General features: G+C 35.8%; 1 protein-coding gene across 4 annotated transcripts in view; it reads right to left on the reverse strand.

Annotated features, from left to right (window-relative positions):
* Positions 1-1,062: 1,062 nt before the first annotated feature.
* The window catches only part of FGD4 (FYVE, RhoGEF and PH domain containing 4), a 227,555-nt gene continuing 203,430 nt past the window's right edge, over positions 1,063-25,187 (reverse strand). For 3 of the 4 annotated variants that reach the window (XM_010860576.1, XM_010860578.1, XM_010860577.1), the window contains exons 11-17: positions 21,006-21,178; positions 17,423-17,453; positions 16,980-17,072; positions 16,554-16,679; positions 13,225-13,365; positions 9,318-9,458; positions 1,063-6,771 (exon numbers count right to left, since the gene is read on the reverse strand). In XM_010860576.1, the coding sequence (XP_010858878.1) occupies positions 6,490-6,771; positions 9,318-9,458; positions 13,225-13,365; positions 16,554-16,679; positions 16,980-17,072; positions 17,423-17,453; positions 21,006-21,178 (987 nt within the window). In that variant the 3' untranslated portion in view covers positions 1,063-6,489. Of the gene's footprint in view, positions 6,772-9,317; positions 9,459-13,177; positions 13,366-16,553; positions 16,680-16,979; positions 17,073-17,422; positions 17,454-21,005; positions 21,179-25,187 lie in introns of those variants that run through there. The other variant, XM_010860579.1, reaches the window with a different exon arrangement.

Consider the following 25,187-nt stretch of genomic DNA (forward strand, 5'->3'; position numbering starts at 1 on the left):
ACCTTAATGATCTCTATTCATGATACTAACAATTATTTAATAAATGTCTCCTATGAGCCAGGCAACATAATACCGTATTCTCTCATTTATGTTCCACAACTTTTCAAAGAAGAGTTTGTGCCTAACATGACAACCAGTAAGTGAGAGCCAGGGATGTCTGGCCAGCTGTCTATGATACAAAGCTTGTTACTCCAAGACTGGTTTGAGGAGCAACAGCATCACCTGAGACCTTGTTAACAAGAACTGCCTTGTCACTGACCTGTTAAATCAGAATCTGTATTTGAATAAGATCTTTAGGCGATTCCTATGTATATTAAAGTTCGAAAAGCCCTCAAACAGGCCACACTAGCTCTCTCCACCATAATTTCTATTCTGGGGTAAGATGCACCCAAACAATTCATATCAATGGGCCAAGGGCAACATTTAGTTTAAGAAATTCTTAAAGGTAATAAATGCCTAAAAAGGATTATTTCTAGAAATATTTTACTTATAACACTGAGAGTCACTTAGGATTCCTTTGAGGGATATCTTTTATTTGTTCAATTAAAGGCCAATAAGGTATGATCCCAATGAAGTGCTCCATGAAATGCTATTTTGTATAGTGCTTCATAGTTACTGAATGTCTGTTTCTTATTCCTTGAAATGAACGTGAGTTGGTTACTGGGATTCAGGCAAACTGTCTAAGATCACATAACAGGTAATTGCAGGACTAAGACTCAAACACGGTTCCTTTCTATTTCTGCTTCACAAGACGGAGCACTGTGGGGTACAGCGTCATTTCAAAGAGAACAAAGCAGCGCTGCTTTACCAGTTCCTGGAGGTCTGGCCTTGTAGTTCTTATAGGAGAAGCCCCTATATCTCTATAACCAGGCAATCCTGGCTTCTGTCACAAACTTTATTCTTGAAACATTTACACAGGGTTTGGTGGGATTGGAGGTCGGAAGGAACATCAGTACCTTAATGCAGTAACTTTTTTCTGAATCAACCAAAATTTCTAACAACCAAATCATTGTGTACTGAACATGCATAATCCTAGCTCAAATAACATCTAAGCCTTTAGAATTCATTCAAGGATGTATTTATTTACAAGATACAAGTATTTATTTAATAAGAATTAAAGTGCTTAATTTTACAATGTTTCCAGCTCTCTGACCAAATATACATATTTACACAATATATACACTATCTGCAAGTATTTTACATTCATACAGCTAGAAAAGAAAACTTACTTTTTGTGTACACTTTTTCACATTTGAGTTAACTCTAAAATTTTGCTAACATACCTTTTCAAATTGATCATTCAACAATTCAAAAACCCAGATAGCACTTATTCAAAAATAACAGTCAATTGTCACTCACAAAATGAAATGCTAGTTTGTAAAACAAACAAAATCCCCCAAATTTTATATACAGATATGATTGCTGATGGAGACCTTCCCCAAGTGATACATTCCAACATCCATATAATATGTAATATATAATGCAATTCTGTTATCATAATGGTCCCATAGACTATTATGTCTTTTCCCAAACTTATATATTAATGTATATATATCTCACTCTATGTATTTGGTATTCACTTATTCAAATATGCTACAATATTTCTTGATTTAATTTCTCACTAGTCTACCTAATCTCACTAATTCAATCTATAATGAATTTTAGGAAGGGGTAAACATCATGTAACTCTCAGTGACTCACAATGAGTTAACTATCTTGTAGAAGCCATGTGCTATTTTATTTCAAAAGACAGAAAAGACACTGTTTCCTGCCAAATGTTCAGTCCAAAAAGTAGAAGACAGACCATGACTGACTTTAGAGGGATTTTTTTTTATGTCATTAAACAGTGCAGAAAATGGTCCAACAGTATTCTTTTTTAAGTCTAAAAGAAAAAGTAATAATATGATTGTTGCTGTTTAGTTGCTAAGTCGTGTCTGATTCTTTGCAACACCACAGGCTACAGTCCATCAGGCTCCTCTGTCCATGGGATTTCCCAGGCAAGAATACTAGAGTGGGTTGCCATTTCCTTCTCCAGGGGATCTTCCTGACCCAGGGATTGAATCCACATCTCCTGCTTAGCAGGTGGATTCTTAACCACTGAGCCACCTGGGAAGCCCAATGACAAGATACTAGTGGTATAAATTTAGAGGTCAAGGTGAAAGGCCCAGGTGCAATAGATCTATGAGTGTGCAATTACATAGATTTGCATCTTATAGTTTATACCCCCCTGCAGTTTAAATAATTTTCATTTATCTTAGATATATTGCTCTGATTTGGAGACCATGGGTCTCTTTCTGTCCACCTTTCTGTCCGTACTTGCTTGTTTCAATTCCTAATCATATTCTTCTCTGCCGTATCAGTAAAGAAAGCAAAGTTATCTTCTCATGACAACATGATTACAGGGCATACATAAGAATAGATTTTACTCAAAATCCATATATATAATTTATGTTAAAATATTTAAGTTAAAAAGAATATTTTCTATAAAAATTTTATTCCTATGGAAAAACAGAATTTGAAATCAACAGTGCTTTTACATATATACCTGTATGCATAAACTCACAGAAAGGGTTTCAAAAGTATATCTAGTAGTCTTTCTATATCATACTCCATTTTCTAAATCTGGAGACTCTATAGTAAATAATAGTATTAAAATAAAAAGCAATTTGGTTCTACTAAAATTGGATGAGGATGAAAAAGTAACATGACCCACCACAGATGTTCAATATAGCCCTAAGAATAAGAACACATTAGTCACAGATTTCATATTAATATATTCTTAAAGAATATAAAATTTAAGAATGAAGACATTAAGATATTTTTGCTTTTTGAGTTAATTTTAGCTTATATATGCCATGTGCTTTTAATCTTAGAGGCTCTAACAGGAACATTATGTAATGTAGACAAAATTTTCTATTCTGCAATACAGCAAGAATACCTGCAAAAACAAAAAACAAAACAACAACAAAAACCTTTTGTTCCCTAGAAGTTTATTTGTTCCCATTGTTACCTTTTCCTCAGGATATACTCAGCTCAGAAAGATCAGTATTACAGTTATCACAGACAATGAGTTCAGAATAAGAACTTAAGGCTTTGGGTATAATCAAAAATGAGAATTTAGAGGGGGACAAATCCTGTTTCCACAAAGAAGACAATAAAAGTTTTGATAAGTTTTAAAAATTGGGATTTTTTTTTCTTTTTAATTTGCGTACATTAGCCAGTAAATATACCAATCTACATTAAGCTTCATGGAAAATGAAATGTAACCTGATAAAGTTGTGCAGATGTGCTTTAACTGTTTGTTTGTTTTTTTTAAACCATCCAGACCCTTTGCAAAAATAAAAAGGCTTTTGATGGTTACTTGAATCTCAAGAATAATGTTATCCCTTCTCCAAACCCTGCCACATATACTTTCTTTTCCTTAAAATGAGCAATTCGAATTACAGTATCACTCCTAGAAGTTAATTCTCTATATCATTGTGACTAGGAATGTTCACATTAAAGTTTCAGTATAAAATCCTACCCTGTAAAATTTTATTGCTTGCATACATGATGGCATTATAGATGCCACTGTCACAAAAGTGGGTGGTGGCATTTTTCATTTTTGGGTCCCACTTAAAACCTGAAGATAAGTCTGCACTACATTTCATATTCAATATACCAAATGGTAGACTTTCAATAAAGCAAAACTTATATTTAAAAAACTGGAATGTTTTATAATAAATAGTAGTTTTTATCAAAGAAGTATTTTTTTTAAGACTGAAGGAAGGGCATGTTAAAGAAAAGATGACTTAGAGGAAAATAAAGAATAAGGCCCTTATGGAATGTTGTTTTAATAGTAAAACAATCAATTGCTTTTCTAGGCTCAATTTATTATGACAGCTCAGGTGTCTCAGAAAGCAGAAGACATTACTCTTATAATCAATTAGGTGCATTTTGAGGTCTTTTGGTTGAGTGTTTCTAAATGGCTAAAAGTATTCCTTTGCCTTTCTCCAAGTAAAAGCATCAGTGAAAACAAAGCTGCTTCATTGCTTCTCTTTGTGCCTGACAAAAGAACATGTGGAATGTGAAGACGGGATTGGATAAGCAGAAATTCTCTTCTGATGCTAACATTTCTATTTTTTTGGAAAAAAAATTAAAGATAATGTTAAGAGTATGATAATAAATATTCTCTTTACATGAGTCTTCTTTCAATAATCTACATTAAATAACATTTGATTATTACTAAGCCAAAATTTGAATCTGTTCATGTTACTTCCATTCCAGGAGGACTTATTTGTAGGAAAAATGTAATCTTGTTCTTCAAAATAGTTTTTAAAAATAATTTGACTTGTAAATCTTCTAACTGGCCCTTACATTTCCATTTTTCTGTCCTCATTACAAGTCACCTTCTCCTGATAATCATTCTACATTTTTACTGCTTCTCTTTTCTTGAGACTAAGAAAATCAAAGAAAGCATCACCTACAGCCATATTATAACCTTCTCAATAATCACCCCTAAACACCACATACACAAATACACCCATGCCTGGCAACTAGAAAAGAGAAACAATGTAAATATTTTAAATTTGTCCTTAATTTAATAGGCCTAAGAAGCTACCTTTATATTTTTTTGGCTCCAAGTATTTGGCTTAATGTTGATGGTAATGGCTGGTATTCCTTTTTCAGAAGAAGGCAATCTAATCATGCCCACTATAATTAGTTTAGCTTCTCCTTAGGGATGTGGGGGAAAAAAAGAGATACTGATACTTCATATATTTCTTTAAAAAACAGGGACTGAATAAAATGTGTGGCAATCTCCAATTCTGAGTGAATCTGATCTACCTTTAAAAGTGTAATCCCCAAAGGCTAGTAGGATCACTCTTGTGGATTTCTAGCAGACCGATGAATTTAAAAAATGACAATGTTTGGAACATGATAGAGTAAGTGTAAAACAAGAGAGAGATCTAAGTTTGAGAAAAGGATTAACTTAAATATCCAACAATGTGAGATTTTAATCACAACTACAATATAATAAAGAACGGCCTTTGTGACAAGGAATCTATTAATATTAAAATTGTTTATTAAAATTCCCCAGAGGATAAAAGGGGGGGGGAATGCTCAAATTTTCATCAATCATATTGTACCCCCCAAAACCTGCCATTAAAATACTATTTTTTCTATATTGTATTTTCCCCCACTGTTCTTTAGTGAGGTGGTTTAAAAAATTAAGCATAAACTGTCTTAATTACCTATCCTTTACCCTTAATCATAGATTATCACATGTGAATTTTTTTTTCGTATCTGACAAAGGAATAAGCCCACACAGTTATCTTAAGTGTTAACTATATATAGTCCTCATTTAACCAAAACTAACAGTCTTAAGGGAAAGGAAAACATAACAATAAGTGTAGTTGCCGTATGTCCCAGTTCTATGTAAGGTCAGGAATCTTATACATGTTGATGTTAACTGCCACAACAATTAGAGAACGGTAAAAGGTAAAATAATCTGTATGACTTGATCATCCCAGTGACCAAAATGCATTTTATCTCAGAGTAATCAAGACTGAAGCATTAATCAAACCCTCATCTTATATTTAACTAGGTATTATTAGCACCTTCAAAGAGAGGCACTGTTTTAAATAGGCACAGAACAAAGAAAAATAGTACTTTAAAAATACTGTTGGAACTCACTAATATATCCCATGCCACATAAATTACAGCTTTTTATTATAAAAATATCAATACCCTTAGATGTTAATCAGTTAAATGTAAATCAGCAAAAACATCTCATAAGTTTAGAACACTGCTCAGTTCCAAGATAAAACATGCTGTATATTTAAAAATAAATTAGAGACAAATATGAACCTAACCTGAAAAGTGTGTATAGTGTGTATATATATATTTGTATTTAATACTGTATGTACATAATTGCTATATACTTAAGACATTTTATTCTTAGAAGTATTTCTACAAACACAAGTATTATCTTGAGTACCAACAATGTGTCTTTTTTCTTTTGCTTTAAAAGAATGTACATAATTTATGCAGCTTGTTTTATAAACTAACTTAAATAAGTTAATACAATAGCCTAAATTGTCCCTGTATTGTTGTTTTTCTTTTTTTATTTTTACTGTGGATCTATTTTGGCAACATGGAGGTATATCTTTCAAACTGTTATAAAGCCTACATGTGTAAGTGAAGACATTAAAGGATTTCTTAAATGAAAGAAGACTTCTCTAGCCTAAAGTGATAGAATTAATTTATACCACTTTTTTCCAAGACAAAAGTACATATTCAAGGAATAGCTCATTAGAAAAATGCTCCACATTTCACATTATTTCAAACTTTATGGGTAGAATGGCTGTGCACATTAATTTCACTAAGAGTACATAAAAACAGTCCCCCAAAAGATGCATTTATGAGCCTGTAAAATTTTTCAACATAAAGTGCTAAGAGATGAACAAGGAGAGCTGAGAATATCGTGAGCTATAAATCTTGAGACACACCCTACACCGTGGTAGGTCTTGGAACTTGGCATTCTGATTTTCTCTTAGGTTCAAGATGATCGTCCAAAGTGTCTGGATGCTGGCTAGGACATTCTGGCGTCTCACCTGTGACAGCTAAAAGGATGATTTTCAGCCACTTCTGTTTCAGTTCCTCACTGTCTGCAGCAAAGCTGTGCACAGACTTAGACTGGGTCAGTTTGAAACTGTGTGGCAGGTCTGCACTCCTTGGCATGTCGTCCACAACATAGCCCAGGAGTGGAATGGTGGCCTGGGCTCTGACATCCTAAGGGAAAAACATGGTGAGATGTGATCCAGCTCCCACCAACGCTCCTTTCCCACCATCTCTCCACAGACTTGTATGTGAGCTCTCCATGGAGATGGGAGAGATCATTGCTTAGCACTGTGCCTCTTCATGAGGCCACTGGTAATGTCACCTGAGTGAATTAATGAATAAGCACTAATGCCTAAATCAGCCAGAATTCATTGACCCCACACCTTTCCCTGTGAGGGAGCCCATTCAGCTCTTTATTCAGTGTAAAAGAGAAGAAAAGAACAGTAATTTTATTGTACAAAATCAGTAAATGTTAATGATGATTTCATTACCAAACCCAGTTCTATTTGGTGTTTAATTCATTCATTCATCAATTTACTTATGGACAGGAAAAACAATGAAATAGAATAAAAAAACAAATAGCCCAATTAAAAAATGGGCAGAAGACCTAAATAGACATTTCTTCAAAGACATATAAATAGCCAAAAGGTACATGAAAAGATGCTCACCATCGCTAATTAGAGAAATGCAAATCAAAACTACAGTGAGGTATCATCTTACACTGGTCAGAATGGCCACCATCAAAAAGTCTATAAATAATAAATGCTGGAGAGGATGTAGAGAAAAGGGAGACCTCCTATACTATTGGTGGGAATGTAACTTGGTTCAGCCACTATGGAAAACACTGTTGAGGTTCCTTAAAAAACTAAAAACAAAGAAAATGATGTGTTGCAGTTCGTGCAGGTTGCAAAGAGTCAGACATGACTTAGAAACTGAACGAAAACAACAAAAAGCAACTATATAATTCTGCAATCCCACTCCTGAGCATACATCCAGAGAAAACCATAACTCAGTAAGACATATGCACCTCAATGTTCAGTGCAGCACTATTTACAATAGTCAAAACATGGAAGCAACCTAAATATCCATCCACAAATGAATGGATAAACAAGACGTGGTATATTTATACACACACATACACAATGGAATATCGCTCAGCCATAAAAAGAATGAAACAATGCCATCTGCACCAACTTGGATGGACACAGAAATTATTATACTAAGTGAAGTAAACCAGAAAAGGAAAGGCAAATATTATATGATATCACTTATGTGTGGGCTCTAAAAGGAAAAAAAGACACAAATGAACTTATTTCTAAAACAGAAAGAGACACAGACACAGAAAAAAAAATTGGCTTTTTGGTTACCAAAGGGGACAGAGGGGTGGAAGGAGGGATAAATTAGGAGGCTAGGATTAACACACACACACACACACACACACTAATATGTATAAAATAGATAACCAACAAGGACCTATTTATAACACAGGGAACTATACTGAATATTATGTAATAACCTATAAGGGAAAAGAATCTAAAAAATATGTGTATGGGCTTCCCTGGTGGCTCAGACAGTAAAGAATCTGCCTGCAATGCAGGAGACCTGGGTTCAATCCCTGGGTTGGGAAGATCCCCTGGAGAAGGGTACAGCTACCAGTATTCTTGTCTGGAGAAGTCCAAGGACAGAGGAGCCAGGCAGGCTACATGGGGTTTCAAAGAGTTGGACACGACTTAGGGACTTTCACTTTCACACACACACAGCGATTTCTGAATAGCTGTGCTATACATCTGAAATTTATTCGATGCTGTAAAAAATACATGTACACATCTTGGCATTTTTAGTCTATTTTGAAAATAAAGTTTCACTACCCCTTAAAGTAGATATAGGCTAAAATACAACAGGTACTTTAAAATTTTCATGTTTCTAAGTGAGTGCACAATTGATTTATGTGTTGTTGGTTTTTAAGCACAATACAATCCATTAATGCCTGCTGTATGCCTGTTGTTCCCAAATTCTTATTTTAGAGACATTCACACAAGGTCCCCCCAAATTATTACTGGATAATGGTAATCCAAGGTTGATTTAAAGTCACCTTCTTCTCACACTGCTTTCTTTTTCAGGTATCTATCCTTTCAGGGATTGAAAAAAAGGCTTACTGATATTTCCTATTATTAAAAAGGCTGCTTGCCTTTCCCTCTGATTCAACCTCTTCTTCCCATGCTCTTCACTAATTCAACCCATATTTTCTCAAACCCACTGAATAGGATTGACAGAAGGGGGCAAATGATCCATAGGGAGAAAACATTTTTGGCTATAGAAGGAAATCAGGCTTCCCTGGTGGCTTAGACAGTAAAGAATCTGCCTGCAGTGCAGGAGACCTGTGTTTGATCCCTGGGTCTGGAAGATCCCCTCTCCCTTGGAAAAGGAAATGGCTACCCATTCCAATGTTTTTTGCATGGAGAATCCCATGAACAGAAGAGCCTGGTGGGCTACAGTCCATGGGGTCACAAAGAGTTGGATATGACTGAGCAGCTAAGCAGATATAGAAGGAATCAGTCTAAATAAATCTGAATTACAATTACTTATATTTTTCAATTATAATGAAAAATAGTGAAACTGTATGAATTCTTTTATTTTATAGAGAAGTAATGGAAAAATTTTAAGTTCAATGTCCACCTGCCTCCCTCTGTCCCTTCAGAAAGATATAGTTTAGATACCTGGGGGGCACCATACATGTACAGCACGAGAGGGTCTTGTTTGGGGATCACACACCAAGCTTTCTGCCAAGGTTTTGACTTTTCCGTATACTGAAGAAAGCTGCATACCACACTGTTTCCAGATACTTCCGCTGATTCAATCTAGAAAATATAATGCAAAGAAATAGTGAGACAGAGAAATGAACACAAAATAAACCCAGATAGCGAGGTAATTCAACTGAAGGGAATATTGATACATTATAATATATTTACATAAAATGCCTCCTGGGATTGCCCCAAAGAAGGTTCATCTGCAATAGTTATTTAAATATGCATCTAGATCTATGATGAATTAAGTCAATTTTAATTGTATTAGCAGACCTTGAATTACCAGACCACCTGACCTGCCTCTTGAGAAATCTGTATGCAGGTCAGGAAGCAACAGTTAGAACTGGACATGGAACAACAGACTGGTTCCAAATTGGGAAAGGAGTATGTCAAGGCTGCATATTGTCACCCTGCTTATTTAACTTATATGCAGAGTACATCATGAGAAACGTTGGACTGGAAGAAACACAAGCTGGAATCAAGATTGCCAGGAGAAATATCAATAACCTCAGATATGCAGATGACACCACCCTTGTGGCAGAAAATGAAGAGGAACTCAAAAGCCTCTTGATGAAAGTGAAAGTGGAGAGTGAAAAAGTTGGCTTAAAGCTCAACATTCAGAAAATGAAGATCATGCCATCTAGTCCCATCACTTCATGGGAAACAGATGGGCAAACAGTGGAAACAGTGTCAGACTTTATTTTGGGGGGCTCCAAAATCACTGCAGATGGTGACTGCAGCGATGAAATCAAAAGACGCCTACTCCTTGGAAGGAAAGTTATGACCAACCTAGATAGCATATTCAAAAGTAGAGACATTGCTTTGCCAACAAAGGTCCGTCTAGTCAAGGCTATGGTTTTTCCAGTGGTCATGTATGGATGTGAGAGTTGGACTGTGAAGAAGGCTGAGTGCCAAGGAATTGATGCTTTTGAACTGTGGTGTTGAAGACTCTTGAGAGTCCCTTGGACTGCAAGGAGATCCAACCAGTCCAATTCTGAAGGAGATCAGCCCTGGGATTTCTTTGGAAGGAACGATGCTAAAGCTGAAACTCCAGTACTTTGGCCATCTCATGCGAAGAGTTGACTCTTTGGAAAAGACTCTGATGCTGGGAGGGATTGGGCGCAGGAGGAGAAGGGGAAGACAGAGGATGAGATGGCTGGATGGCATCACTGACTTGATGGACGTGAGTCTGAGTGAACTCCAGGAGTTGGTGATGGACAGGGAGGCCTGGCGTGCTGCGATTCATGGGGTCGCAAAGAGTCAGACACGACTGAGCAACTGAACTGAACTGAAACATTTATTGACTACTTACTATGAAGGCACTTTTCTTAGCTTACTACTTGTATCAATTCATGTAACATTAACACCAACACCGAAAAGGTATTGCTTTCATTATCATGAGGTTTAGAGATGAACTACCTTTCCTAAGATTTAGGAAATGGTGTACTAGGATTTGAGTCTGGATCCAGAGCTTGAACTCTTAGCCACAATGCTCTATCAGCGTCACTATTTAAGAATACAATAGCAAAAAGGCAAATGATTACCAGCAATCTCTGCCCTTTACCTGAGATAATTTCAAAGTTATTAAAATTACATTAACTCTTGGTAGAGCCATGTACAGTTTTCTGCTTTGGCTCCTAACACATAAATAACTGGTTAAAAAGGGAACAAAATCCTTTGACTAATGATGGTTTTATTACATATATTATGGAAAGCAATTAGTTTGCATCCATTTTCTGTTTTTTCTTTTCTATTTTTTGGCCATACTAAAAAAAATGGTCAATGGTTTGCATCTGTTCTCTGCCTTTTTCTTTTCTTTCTATTTGAGGCATGCAGGATCTTAGTTCACTGACCAGGTATTGAACCTGTGTTCGCTGCAGTGGAAATGCAGTGTCTTAACTACTAGACTGCTAGGAAAATCCCTGCATCTATTTTGTATCTCTCAAATCCAGTGTCATCCACTGAGCAGTGCTGGTGTGCCAACTGTTTTGCTACCAGTTAGAGATAAGCACAAAAAGCAAGAATAAGCATTTAGAAACTTTTACATCAATCTGACTTGTGACGATACCTGAGTACATAATTGTGTATTTTACAAAAATATAGCTAAGCAGATGAACATTTAAAATCAATCTGAAAACAAGGAACACTAACTCTGGACTCAAATGAAATGTTACCTATTTTCCCTGACCCCAAGGCATTCCATACTTCGTATTACCATATTGCAAAAATTTTATACTAAATTATGACTTTTGTTTCTAGGATCTACTGAAGTACATCTTTCCACCATGCCCTGTCAGAGAAAGTCCACTCTGGTTCGCCATACAAGCAACACCTATATCCTAGAAGAACACAGAGTTATAGCTTGTGGGACCGTACTTTAACCTCAGTTCAGTTCAGTTCAGTTCAGTCGCTCAGTCATGTCCAACTCTTTGCGACCCCATGAATCGCAGCACGCCAGGCCTCCCTGTCCATCACCAACTCCCGGAGTTCACTCAAATTCACGTACATTGAGTCGGTGATGTCATCCAGCCATCTTATCCTCTGTCGTCCCCTTTTCCTCCTGCCCCCAATTCCTCCCAGCATCAGAGACTCTTCCAATGAGTCAACTCTTCGGATGAGGTGGCTAAAGTACTGGAGTTTCAGCTTTAGCATCATTCCTTCCAAAGAACACTCAGGGCTGATCTCCTGTAGAATGGACTGGTTGGATCTCCTTGCAGTCCAAGGGACTCTCAAGAGTCTTCTCCAACCCCACAGTTCAAAAGCATCAATTCTTCGGCGCTCAGCTGTCTTCACACTTCAACCTCAAGTGGACTTTAATGTTTATGATCCTTCTTCAGTTAACAGAAATGACTTTTGTATGTTTATACAGAACAGATGTTTAATAAATACTAAGTGATTCTTAGAATCAATGAATTGTAAATGTTCTATAACTTTAGATACATAAGAATTTTGATCACGAGCCTATTCTTCACAGATTTCCAGGCTATCTTGAACTTTCTGTCACCAAGAGCCTTATTATATAACTTATTACTTATGTTGTTAATATATTTGGGTATAAAATTCATTCCAGATATTAGTTGCATTATAGATCCTAAGTTTGGGAGGTCTGAATTTATGTAAAACATTAAATCAAACTCAGTTGTAAGACATTTCGTATTTCAATATAGTTCTCAGATTTCTGTCACTGGCCATTAAACGATGCTTTTAATGCAATAAGCTGGAAGAGTTTTTCAGGCAATAAGATTTTAATCTAAATTTTTATATCATACAGTAGTTTTCAAAGCCAATATGATGAAACTGAGAGACATTTTCTTCTTAAAAATACACAGATATATTGTAATAAGTTGAGCATTAAAAGAGGTACAATTAATACTCTAATATTTGATTACACCTTCACAAAATCAATACACAATCAGCCCTCTATATCTGTGGATACAGACCCTAAGGATACGAAGGGCTGGCTGTACCACACCACTGAATGGATATAAGAGATTTGAGCATCCATGGATTTTAGTATCTGTGGAGGGGCCTGGAACCAATCCCCCAGAAACCAAGGAAGGACTAGATTTACTCTCAAATGCTTGTTGGCTAATCAAGCACTGCCCCTCTTCTTTCTATATAACTAAGCATGATCCCAAGAGTTAGCAACAGAACAAAAGTATAAATCTTGCTTGTCATGGTCCAAATTGTTATACTAAGAGAAATAACAAAATATATTACTTGTATTTTTCAGAGTTAAAAGGAAATTCTATTTATAGTATAAAAAATAAAAAATAAAAGAAAAAAATCTGAAAGATATCCAGTATTTAATATTTCATACCTCTAAAATTCCTTTCCTTTTCTTTTCTTCACTGTCTGTGAATCCACTTATTATTTGATAACAGTCTTTACAGACTTTGCTTAATTTACCACCATCATACTCAAGTTGAGCTTTATAATCAGAACACTTCCAACAAACCACCTTAAATTAAGAAAAAATAACATAGTGAATAACCATATTTATAAAATAAGATTTAAACAGTAATCAGTTATGGGTAATAATAAATGAGAAAAAGCTAAATGCAAAAGGCAAATTTTTTACTAGACTAGTAATATTCCCATGAACATTTGGAATATTTGTCATGGTATTAGAATGTTATTTGTGATGGGCTCTGCTTGCTCATCCTTCTCTTTCTGGCCTCTAAAGGTAGGAAATCTTCCAAGGCTTGGTACAGATTTTCATACTTCATGTGCATGCATGTATACTCAGTCAGGTCTGACTCTCTGCACCCTATGGACTACAGCCTGCCAGGTTCCTGTGGCCATGGGATTTTCCAGGCAAGAATACCGGAGTGGGTTGCCATTTCCTCCTCCAGAGGATCTTCCTGACCCAAGGATCAAACCTGCCTCTCCTGCGTCTCCTACGTTGGCAGGTGGATTCTTTACTACCGAAGTACCTGGGAAGCATACTTCTGGTTATTTAATCAATATCCTTCCCAAAGGAATTCATAGTCTTCCTTGCCCTCAGCTTTCTCCTTATTACACTTAGCCCTCCCAACAGTACTCTCTATTGTTCTAAATAACACAGCCTTCTAACCAGTCATGGCAAGTCAGAAACCTAGGAGTCATCCTGACCCCTCTCTTTACCTCACCCCATAGATTTCCCTCCCAGACACTTTTTCAGTCTGTCATATCTTCCTTGCAATCACCTGAGTCCAAGCTATCAGTGTCCTTGGACCTCATGACTGGTCCTTGTAGCATACTTACTAGAGTCCAGGTGCTGCTCTAAGAGCCCCTTCAAGCTATTTTCCAAATGGAATGAGATACTCACTTCCTTTAAAATGCTAATCTGCTATGTTTCTCTTCTATTTAAATTCCTTTAAAATCTTCCCTTTGCTCTTGGATAACGAGCAAATTTTTAACCATGGCCTATAAAGTCTTGCATGATCTATCCCTTTTATTCTGTCTTCAGTGACACTGACTTCTTATAGTTTCTAAAGTGCTATGCTTCTTTCTCTCTCTCATCTATGCTTCAGTGAGTTAATTCTTGCTCATTCTTCAGATATTTTACTCAAATTTCACTTCCTCAAGGAAGACTCCTCCAACTTCCAGAATATAGACCATCTCACCACTGTGTTACTAAAGTTTCACGTACTTTTTTCATGTACTGATCACAATTTCTAATCATATACTTGTGTGATTATTTGATTAATGTCTGTCAACCTCACTAGGCTCTAAGCTCTATGAGGAATCATCCTTGTATATTTTGATCCCTATTTATATAATAAATATTTATGGAATGCCAATGACATTTATAGAATACCAAGGATATTTATAGAATGAATGACTACAATGCAAATGCATGTTACTTCTTAGTGAATGGTATTTCTTTCAAATTATTATAAGGCAATTGTTAAAAAAAAAAAAAAAAACCTTGTGGTTTAAAAAAATTATCTCCTTGCTTCTAGAAGCAATTTTCCATTTATAGTAGAAAAACTATATTTGAGAAATATAAATATTAGCAAAACTTTTGGGTTAGATTCACAGCATGTAAAATTCATGATAAAAATTATCCATTGTTTTCTTATGATTACAATGAAATTACTCTAGGATTTAAAATTAGACATGTCTGTATCTGCAAATTCATATCAATTAATATTTATTTTCAAATTATGCCATAGAATATTCACACATGTTTTTTTTATTAAAAACAGTTTGTCAATATCTGATATCATTTCAAGTAAACTCAGTGATAAAGTAAAAAGTCTTACCCTCGTGGGGTGGTTGGGGGTAGATATTCACTAACAATTTGGTTTTGATTATAAATCTGTCTCATTGAGTCAAAACTTGGAAAAAAAGGAAGAATAAATCCGCAGAGTAATTGAGAATAAGCTATGAGTACTATCAATAAAAACTGTTGCACAAAAGCATACTAATAATACATGCAATCATGACTCTACCATGCCTACCCTTCTGTCTTTGTGTTGCTTTTTAGAAGAAAGTATTAATCTTCCACTTGGTTTACAAGGCCCTCCAAAACCTGCTACTACTTCTCTCCAGCTTCAGTTTATGCTTTGTTTCTTCTCACTCTTCCCATATGCAACAATTCAATTGCTGCAAACCTGTCAGCTGCCTTTTCTGATTTGCGTTGCTGAATTGTGTTAGAGAAACATCACTGTATTAAATGGGCTAGTGTGTCCTTTTAAATTTATAACCATAAACCTCTAAAAGGTAGCCAGCAGGCCATCACAGTATCTTTGGTAGGCTATTTTCCTTGCCCAAAGACAACTCTCTTTTTTCAAATCTCCTGCCCCCTTCTTCCTTTCCCTTTTACTTTTGAATGATGACTCTTTCTCATATTTCAATTAAAATGTAGTAGTATCAGACCTAAATTCCCTCATTTCTCACCAGAAAACCAAAAACACACCCACAAACAATAAATAATAAATCAAAGTGCATTTAAAAAAAACCCAAAAAACAAAACCACATCTACATTAGCACTCACCTTTCCCTTCATCTTCTGTTATAATGGAGAGAAGCTGCCTTCTCCCTATCAAAAAGCCTGAACTTCTACTTAAGCTATAGGTTTCATCTCTTATTTTCTCAAAGCTCTTTACTCCTTTGGTTCTTATTTATCTATTTCTTAAATCACTCATTATGCTCCAGCTGCATGACCTTTTGATAGTCTCAAGACTAGATCAAGTTCTTTCCTACCAGAGGGCTTTTGATATACAACTCTTACTGCCTTAATGTACTTCCTGCCTTTCTTTTTTATGGTTAGCTCATATTTTAGGCATCAGCTTAAATATCAACCCCTCAGATAGGTCTTCATTTTTCTAAGTAAAATTGCTTCCAAATCTTGTTTCATTACCATTATTCTCCATTTTAGCTTCTTGATTTCTTATTGCATTTATAGTCAATTGAAATTCTTGTCTGTTTACTTGATGGATCTATTTTCCCCATTAAAATGTGAGCTCTGTGAAACTGGCTATCATTTTGCTTACCAGTCTTCCCCCTGGACCCAACACAATCTTTTGCATAAAGTTATCACCAAAATAAGTTTATCAACTAAGTGATTTATTGCATGATTTCTTTTTATTTTCCAAGATAATGATTTTATAACACTTATATACCAATTAGCAACCTTAATAACCAAGAAATCTCACGTACATGTCCACATGCTCGACAATGATGCCTTCTTCTTGTCAGGGCATTAAAAGACTCCTTGCATTTCATACACATTGTAACTTCATTATCTCGGATCCATTTTGGAGCTCTTTTCCCTAGCTCAGCAGTCTAAAAAGGAAAGAGATTCAATTTTAATGGCAAAAACTGTCATTTCCATCCATCCATTCATTTATTTTAACAACATTGTTCGTACCATGTCCTGAAACTCAGAATGCAAAAGAAAACAAAGGTTCAAAGAAGTTTAAGCAGCATGAAAAGGCACTCTATTGTATTCATCTAAGAAATGAGATTCTGTCCAAACAGCCAGTTTTGGTGTCGTAAAGGGAAAAAAAATGGATAACAAAATGACTAGATAGATATTGTGCAACTGCAGAAAGAAAAGAACTTAAAGAATTTAATTCAACTTACAGAAACCTCTGAGTGAATCTCATTATCCTTAGCAATTGCATTTCTGAAAGTTTCATGCCTCTGATGAAAAGCATCAATAGTCTCTTGAAGTGCCTAAAATATATACAAAATTCAAACACATATTAAAGTATCACACGCAAATTAATTAACCAAATAAATACTTTATTAAACAAATACCTAAGATATAAATCACTTTAAAAATTAAAGGTGATGACTAACTTATTCTGATGACTACAATATGTGCATAATACAACAATATATGCACATCTGGGCACGCATACAGTTGTTGTTGTTTAGTTGCTAAATCGTGTCTGATTCTTCCTATGACCCGATGGACTATAGCCTGCCAGGCTCCTCTGTCTATGGGATTCTCAGGCAAGAATACTGGAGCAGACATACAGAGGTTACCACAAAACAAAAATGAAAACAGAAATCAGGTTTACCTTGATCCATTCTTCTTTGTCTTGCTCAGAACTAAAACATATAACAACAAAAAATTAAAGTGAAAAAAAGAGAACATTAATGAGTTATATCTGGTGCATAAAACTATGTTTTTATGTTATTCCAATTTTATGAAAAATTTGGGGATGTCCAAGGAGTTATAATAAAACTAAAACAGAATCTCAGGCAACTGAACATATGAATTTATAAACACAGTTTTAGACTATCCATTTATTTTGGTACATACAATTTTTGGCAGAGAGAGTTAAGTTGGGCTTCTATTGGTTTAACAACCATCCACTAGTTGTATATATTAGGTATCTGTAGATCTAGCATTATACTAGATATATACAGGCTTAGTCTTCCAATTCACTTTTATGAAAACACATGAGGGTTTGAAAGGCTACTAGTCACAACCCATCTTAGGAAAGATTCTAATTATCCTTGAGAACATAAATTGTCTTTGTAAGGCCTGGGGAGCTATTTAACATTTCCTTTAATAGGCAATTTAATTTTATTTTGCTAGGAGGCTTCAGGCAACACCACGCCTAATTCATTACAGATAAAACACAACAAAGATTTAAATACCTATGGGAAGGAGATTTTACAGATTAATGAACCTCAGTATTTAATAATTTTCTGGTGGGAAAATAATTTCCCACTTAGTAGACTTTATCTCCAAATTGAGGGATTGTAAAGAATGGGCTCTATTTGTTTGTGTGTATTTTGTAGGCTAGGGCTAAGTTTGAGGCCCAGTCTCAGACTGAATGTCACAGGCCTCAGTCCCACAGGTATCACATATGTGAGTCTGCAGGAGGCTTCCTCCTGTAACACCATCCATCTTTCTCACAAATTTATTACTGAGTATCATGATATGCCAGGAATGCTGCTGGAATCTGTGCCTGCCAAATGCTGAAGAGTCTGCTTATTTTTCACATAGGCATCCTTGAACCAAGAACCTTGGTGGGGGCAGGGGCTTCAATCTTACCCCTCAAAAAAGATTTCTCTGAATGCTATGCCCACTCCCACAAAATCAACTCTGTTCCTCTGGAAGCATAGTCATCTGCTAGCTGCTTTTAGCCTTTTAAACGAAAAGTAACTTGACAAGTCTTCAATGTTTTTTGTTTTACTTTCTCAATCATGACAGATTTTTTTTACTCCTTTGTTGATTCATTACTCTATTTTTATAACCATTTGGCAATAGAAAACCATTGATTAAAACTATATAAAATAATTTTGATTCAAAAGCTTATATTCTTTTGAATGTGGAAGGGGAAGCAGAGTATAAGAGGTCAGTCTTGAGGCTGACTTATTTAATAAGAAAAGCAGTACATTTTTCCCTGTATTTGCTTCAGAAGTGAATTCTCTTTAAATACCATCAAATATATACCCAAATTGAGGTTCCATTTAATCCCTCTGACTTTCTGAGAATTTCAATGTGCCTCTGTACCCTTGAGAGAGTCATTATGGACCAGAAGATAAATAATCACATTTCATTCAGATCTTCAAGTCACCAAATAATGATAAATACAACTAATGCAATGAGATTAGGCTGCTGCTGCTAAGTCACTTCAGTCGTGTCCGACTCTGTGCGACCCCATAGACGGCAGCCCACCAGGCTCCACCGTCCCTGGGAGTCTCCAGGCAAGAACACTGGAGTGGGTTGCCATTTCCTTCTCCAATGCAGGAAAGTGAAAAGTGAAAGCAAAGTTGCTCAGTCATGTCCGACTCTTCGCAACCCCATGGACTGCAGCCTACCAGTCCTCCGTCCATGGGATTTTCCAGGCAAGTGGGTTGACATTGCCTTCTCCAAATGAGATTAGGGGAATAAGAAATTTAAAGAAAAATGAATGTGTTTTCAATACTAATTGTAATGTATCCTATAATACATGTTGCAACTCTGCAAAATGATAAACTGCCTGTACTTAAAAAAATTTCATGGATCAGCCCCATCCTGAAGGGAAAAATAGCCCAACCTGGTAATGGAGGGGCTGGAGTTCCTCCCTACTCAGAAAAGTCAAGAAACCTTGACAATCTCTTATCTGCTGTTCAGACACATCTCTTAGGTTTGCAGATTTGGAACTATGCTCACATTCAGAGCCAGCAACACCTTCATTCATCAGTAATGAAGACTTTCATGATGATCTGAAGTATTGATGAGTCTTCCTTGTCACCAGGGCCACTTCGTAAGTCAACCACTGAATAAGGACTTCGGTCAGGAGCTTCCACCCACAGCAACATACATTGTTCTCTTAGGTTTGACAGCTGGGGTCCAAATCTCACCATGATAAAGTAGGAAAACTGTAACATTTAAGGCCAAGTCCTTCACCACTTTTACTCATGCTTGAAATTCCACCTCCTAATCCTCAGAGAACCTTCCTGGAAGCTCCCTAAGCAAAGCAGGTTCATTAAATATTTTCTGTGGAAAATCAAAGAACTGGTGAGGTATTTCTTTAAACTTTCCTAGTCTGCCACATGTTCCATATCTGTATTCACCATTCCCTTGCTCCCTGGGCACAAATTCATACTAAAATAATTTATTCTCTTTTGAAAATATGAAGTTTAAGCTCGTACAGAGTTGTGTATGCTAAGTCGCCTCAGCTGTATCTGACTCTTTGCGACCCTATGGACTGTAGCCTGGCAGGCACCTTACTAATAAGTACAAATATCCTGGATGAGTTCACGTGAGCAGCCAGAACCACACAGAAAGGAACACAAGGGCTCTCTGATTCTCCACAGGCTCTAAGGTATCAGAACTATTAGAGCTGGGATTAGTAGTTAACCTTTTGATCTGTACAGAACTTCTGGCCAATCTCAATTTTCACCATGCTTGGTCTTTATAGGATAAAAGGATGATAGCTTCTTAAAGCAGATATTTTAAAATCTGACAGCATTCTGTTTTCTAGAGGTTCACACATGAGGTGGCTATGATCTACTACAGGTGGTTATCAGGTGTTTTTTTTTTTTCTTTCTAAACATGGTTATGCTAGAGGGATGGATGCTAGACCTCTAGCTCTTTTCTCCTACTCAATAAAGCATATGAGAAGAGCCACCCCTTCCAGAATTCCTGGTTGCAAGAGGCTACTAGCACCCTAAATGGCCCCCTTTATGTATCCTCAATTGTGGCAGGAGAATTATCTTTTCCAAAATGCCTCCTCCAGTCATTCTCTAGACCAAAGTGCCATTAAGTCCTAAGGATGCAGAGTCTCTGAAGGACAGATTGCTAAAGCTTCGACGTTTATCATGAAATAATAAACATCAATAAACATTTGTGAACCAAAAGGAAAGATGGAGGGGAAAATGGTTAGGACAGAAATTTTTCCTCCAAGACTTGAAACTTTGGCTTGAATGCAACAACTTCATTCTTTGCACCTTGTAAATTTCACCAGCCATATTAATTTATTGAATGTTTACTGTCTGAAAAATCACTATCCTAGATACCAGGAATCAAAAAGGAAGACAATTTCTGACTTTCAAGAGCTTACATGTTTCCATTTATGTTCAACCAAGCTTGGGAAAAGGCCTCAGGATTATTGTTTAACCTGATGCTTTTCGAAAGTTGTGAGAGAGGAATGGTTCTCTTACCTGGCTTGCAGTTCCAGTGTTCTCTCTTTCCCAGATATCTGGAAAGTGTGTGGATATTCCTCATTGTGAGTCTCTATAATTTTCATTCCATCGATGCCGACCCTGGTTCGAACAGTGAACTTAGAGCCCACCAAGCTGAATTTTGGCACACAGTACAACAACATGTTGTTGAACTGCAAGAAAGAGGAATACACATTAAAAAAACAGGAAAACAAGGCAGAGGAAAGTGATCAACATGAAAGTAGCCAAAGACAAAAATTCCAGGGAATATCATGCTTTCTTTGTGAAAAAATTATTTCCCTACTATAGAGCTTTTAAGTCTATATCAAAATGATTCTATTATAAAATATGTAGCATGTATTTTCTTTTGTTGGTTCATAAATATTTTGCTAATATTTAAGTAAATAAATCATTTTATACTAGTAAGAAAATCAGTTAAAGAAATTAGGTTCAGTAACAATTTATTAAGGATCTCCTATAAACCAGAAACTGAAGTTCTCAACCATATAAGTTGAAGCCCTTAGATAATAAAATTTCTAATTGTTGTATCTCAGGCAACAAGTCTATATAATATCTGTTAAAGGAAAAGAGCAATATTTAGCAATTATTTTTACCAATGTGCTTAATGTTAAGTTTATCATACAGAGTGAAGTAAGTCAGAAAGAGAAAGATAAATATCATTATTCTAACGCATATATACGGAATCTAGAAAAATGATACTGAAGAATTTATTTACAGGGCAGCAATGGAGAAACAGACATAGAGAATAGACTTATGGACATGAGAGGGGAGAGGGTGAGATGTACAGAAAGAGTAACATGGAAACTTACATTGCCATATGTAAAACAGACCGCCAACACGAATTTGCTATATGGCTCAGAAAACTCAAACAGGGGCTCTATATCAACCTAGATGGGTGGGGTGGGGAGGGAGATGGGAAGGAGGTTCAAAAGGGAGGGGATATATGTATACCTATGGCTGATTCATGTTGAGGTTTGGCAGAAAACAACGAAAGTCTGTAAAGCAATTATCCCTCAATTAAAAAATAAATAAAATTTTTTAAAAGTAGGTACATTATTCATTTAAATTTATTAGAGCATGGGTTAGAACAGTAAATAATCTGGAAAAAACAGTCACTGTTTTATATTGTCACCCATCTCCAATAAGAATTCATCATGTATGAATTAACAGAAAAGTCATCTATTTTAGTAAAAAGTTTTTATTTAAAATGAAGAATTTATTTTGAAACTGAATTAAATTACTGCCTCATTTCTAGTCAACAATGAACAGCCCTGGCTCATCACTACCAAGTAATGATTTGGGGAGGGCATTTAATTAACTTTTAAATATATTAAATTATGCAAAAGGATGAAAGTCTAAGTATCTAGATTAACTTGCAGGCAGATTACTAAAGAAGGTCCATAATTTTCTTCCTACTTCATATTTATTGTTTCTAACACTGTTTCTAAGATTAAATATATTTGTATAAGACAAAAGCTACTGAGAACTTAACCTCTTATGTAACCTCTCATTCATCAGGATCATTATCTGTAAAAGTCACAAGTTGCTGAGAAGATTAAATGAGGAATAATGTCCTGTTCTGCCAGGTCTTCTGTTTAGCTCCAAACATCAAAGAAATGTTAATGGATATTTAAAACATTTCAACATGTTTATGTGACAATGTCCAGTGTACTCATTCTGAAAGCAAATTTTTTAACCAGTTGTTCCTCATACATTATTTTTAACTTCCTATGACCAGTGTCATAAATTTCATTTCCACACTGGATAATGCAGAAATAAAAGGTAACCAAATACATTTTTATCAGATATACCTAACTACAACACTTCAAATTCACATTTCTAGAAGGGAATAGAATCCATCTTTATCATTAATTGCCCACTATATTCTAAGTATGGCAATCACAGCCTCCTTGTAGTACACAGAATCTGGAGATCTGAAACTACTCTTAAAGATTATTATCATCATTGTAGCTTGATTAAGGCAACATCTCGCTTGCTAACTGTTCATGTTACTATTTCTTTTTCTCTTCTATCAAGGCCTTCTCAGGAGGGGGTTTTGCTACATCTTGTGGCAGGGCTACAAAGCAGCCACCAAAATGGAGAGAACTCACACTTTCAAGACAGCAACAGCAATCAAATTTTTCTGCAAACTGAGTGACAAATGTAATGTTAAGGAATGAAATTTCTGAGTTATCAGATACACATACTCAAATGTGATGGATAAAGTTCGACAAAGTCTTATCATCTTATAGAAACACAAGCCCATGAATATGGAAGTTCTAAGCATTTGCTTTTGGTAGTTATGCTCACAAAAGATGACAGACTGTCTTATAATGATGTGCTTCTCTTTCCCTTTCATGCTTTCAGGATTACATTTCCCCTATTCTTCCTAAGTGGGACTTCACATTCTAAATTGTCAATATTATATATTAACGTTATATAAACTCAGGTTACAATATACCTAATAAATACCCTTCTTCTTCTACTCAGAGGTGCAGGTGATAATGCTTACAAAGAAGTCCATGTCATATACATAGAGGAATTAAATAGATAGTCCTGTTTCCTCTGTGAATCTTGCTCCTATGGCAAAAGCCAACATCACCTTCTCTGAGTTTTTGCTAGGACTAAAAGAGGAAGTTATAACAACTGTAGGACCAAGTAGACTGACTTTCCCTTTCAGTAAAAGAGATTCTTTTTATTCCATGCCCATAGCTCGGAAGTAGTTACTGATAAAGCATTCTCTGGCTGGCAAGCTCTAGAAGAGCTAGACTGTGCCAAAACCCAGAAGAAATCTCAACTTTATTAAGAGAGTAGGGGGGTTTCACCTACTCGATCTCCAGTGTTCCTTGATTCTTTCAATTCCCTTAAAGTATATTATCTGACTGAAACAATTCAATTTTATGTCCCACTCATGACAGTTCATTAAAGTTTGCTTTAGAAGGTAAAAATATAATATTGGAGAAAATTTCCAGTGCCTGGTCTATATTAAAGTTTTAAATTAGTCAAGAGAAAAAAAATATATATGTACATATATACGTATATGTGTGTGTGTGTGTGTGTGTGTGTATGTGTATATATATATAATAACTTGGTTAAAAGCTACAAGGAAATAAGGACTAGAACTCCAAAGAGCCAAGAATAAAATCTCTTATTCTATGGGAGAATTTAATGGTTTTTCTAAACTTTCAGATGTCAGATGTGATTATTTACTTACTCAACAGAGTGCCCTACATTAACATGAAAAGCATAATGTGGAGGCAAGAAAACAATGCAAACACATGATGATCATTTGAAAACTGAAATCAAATTTTAAATATAAATTTGGCTTTTCAGATTTACAAATGTAATATCTTCAGAGTAAGAAATAGAAAACTAGCCCTCATTTTACTTCTAGAGAGAAAGGAAAATAAAAAGGTACTTCTGAAGTTTCTGCATATAAAAGTAAGATACTCCATGGGAATAAATGTGAGCTGCAGAGAAGAGAGATTCTATGACAAGTGCAGTACTAGAGGGGGAGGACTGAAAGAATGACCATCACAGGAAATGCTTCTAAGATGGTCTTCAAAAAGATGGATAAGGCTTTCCTAAAATTTCTACTGTAGGACTTCATTCTCCTGGAAGGAGAATGGTATGTTTGATAACTTATAATAACTGGAAAAAGATAGGTACTTTCAGGTACTTTCCTCAAAGTCACTACTGCAATCCCTTAAGGCTCTTTGCCATCTGTTCTCCAAACAGCTTCTTATACTGGCTCTGTATTAAGGTATTCAATACAAAACTATTTCCACAATAATTCTCAAATGTGAAAATTAAACCAAGACCACTGGTAGACACAGAGCGTAGAGTTTAACTACAGAAACTGTAACACTAATGTTGAAGAGGGGGAAGGAAATTTACCTAAGAACCTAAAGGTAGAGTAAAGACAAATGGAAGACACTGACTACCAGGCATTTTGCCCAGAAAAGATATTAAGCGTGTCTTTTTAATGTGGATTTCTGATGCTCTGACATTTCAGGGCCCTGCTGACAGGGGCCTGCTCTCAGTCAGTTCAGTCGTTCAGTCGTGTCTGATTCTTTGCGACCCCATGAATCGCAGCACACCAGGCCTCCCTGTCCATCACCAACTCCCAGAATCTACCCAAACCCATGTCCATTGAGTTGG

Source organism: Bison bison, unplaced genomic scaffold (genome assembly GCF_000754665.1).
Source record: "Bison bison bison isolate TAMUID 2011002044 unplaced genomic scaffold, Bison_UMD1.0 scf7180017864468, whole genome shotgun sequence".
NCBI lineage: Eukaryota > Metazoa > Chordata > Mammalia > Artiodactyla > Bovidae > Bison > Bison bison.